Source organism: Condylura cristata, unplaced genomic scaffold (genome assembly GCF_000260355.1).
Source record: "Condylura cristata isolate star-nosed mole 26May11 unplaced genomic scaffold, ConCri1.0 scaffold00034, whole genome shotgun sequence".
In the NCBI taxonomy this organism is placed as follows: Eukaryota; Metazoa; Chordata; class Mammalia; order Eulipotyphla; family Talpidae; genus Condylura; species Condylura cristata.
Window position 1 is genome coordinate 67,434 of NW_004567135.1, and position 1,001 is coordinate 68,434.

The 1,001-nt window shown below is 72.8% G+C and overlaps 1 protein-coding gene across 1 annotated transcript in view; it reads right to left on the reverse strand.

Annotated features, from left to right (window-relative positions):
* The window catches only part of LOC101634954 (mucin-19-like), a 54,284-nt gene that overhangs the window by 47,575 nt on the left and 5,708 nt on the right, over positions 1–1,001 (reverse strand). The window contains exons 2-3 of the mRNA XM_012732263.1: positions 470–699; positions 101–228 (exon numbers count right to left, since the gene is read on the reverse strand). Coding sequence (XP_012587717.1) covers positions 101–228; positions 470–699 — 358 coding nt within the window. The remainder of the gene's footprint in view (positions 1–100; positions 229–469; positions 700–1,001) is intronic.

The following is a 1,001-nucleotide window of genomic DNA, read 5'->3' on the forward strand; positions in this document are numbered from 1 at the left end:
CACCCCACACCCCAACACCCACACCCCGCACACGCACCCCGCACGCCCCACAAACACCCCGCACACGCACCCCGCACACGCACACATCCAGCCCCAGCACCTTTATGTTGAAGAGCCAGTGTTTTATGGCGTCCACCTCCTCTGGCCCTTTGCTGAGGTCGAACACGGCCAGGTAGAGGGCGCGGGGGGTCATGAAGTGGGGGTGCGCACTGTAGAACTCCTCCCGGCCTGCGGGACAGCACACAGGTCCTGTGCCCAGTCTCGGGCAGGAGATGCCGCGCGCTGCTCCGGGCCGGAGGGAGAGGCCGTCCCGCCCAGTCCGCAGGGCTCCGGACCCGAGGCCAGGAGCGGCCGCTCCAGCGCGCCTGGGGCCCCTCCAGGACGCACGCGGACGCGAGGCTTCCGGCCGACTGGGCCCGCGCGCCCGCAGCCTGCACATTTGGGGCGCGGCCGGCCCTGGGGCTGGCACCTGCGAAGTCCCAGACGTTGAGCACGAGGTCGCGCTTCGCCCCGCCTCGCACGGGCACTGGCCAGTCCTTGACATCGATGCCCACCGTGGGGCCGGGCGCGCCCGCCTCCGCCTTCCGGACTCTCATCAGCTGCCGCAGCAGGGTGGTCTTGCCGCTGCCCGCGCTCCCCACAACCAGGAGCTTCAGCCGGTGGTAGGGTACAGCCTTCCTCAGCCGCTGCTGCAGGAACCTGTGGGCGGCCGGCCAGCGGGCAGGGTCAGCGAGCAGAGGGGCCGCGCGGGGCGGGCTCGGTGTGGGCGGGGCCAGCCCTCAGGGTGGAGCCAACACGGGGCCGCCCGCATGGGGCAGGCGAGCGGGGGCGGGGCCAGCTGTGGGGTGAGGCCAGCTTCTGCTCCCGCACGTGCTGCGGCATGAGCACTCAGCGGGGTGTGCCCGTGTGTGCCCCGCCGGCGCCAGGCCTGCATACACCAGGCGTGCATGAAGCCACGAACCCGGGCCAGGGGCCGCGGGGCAGCCCACATGCCCACGGGC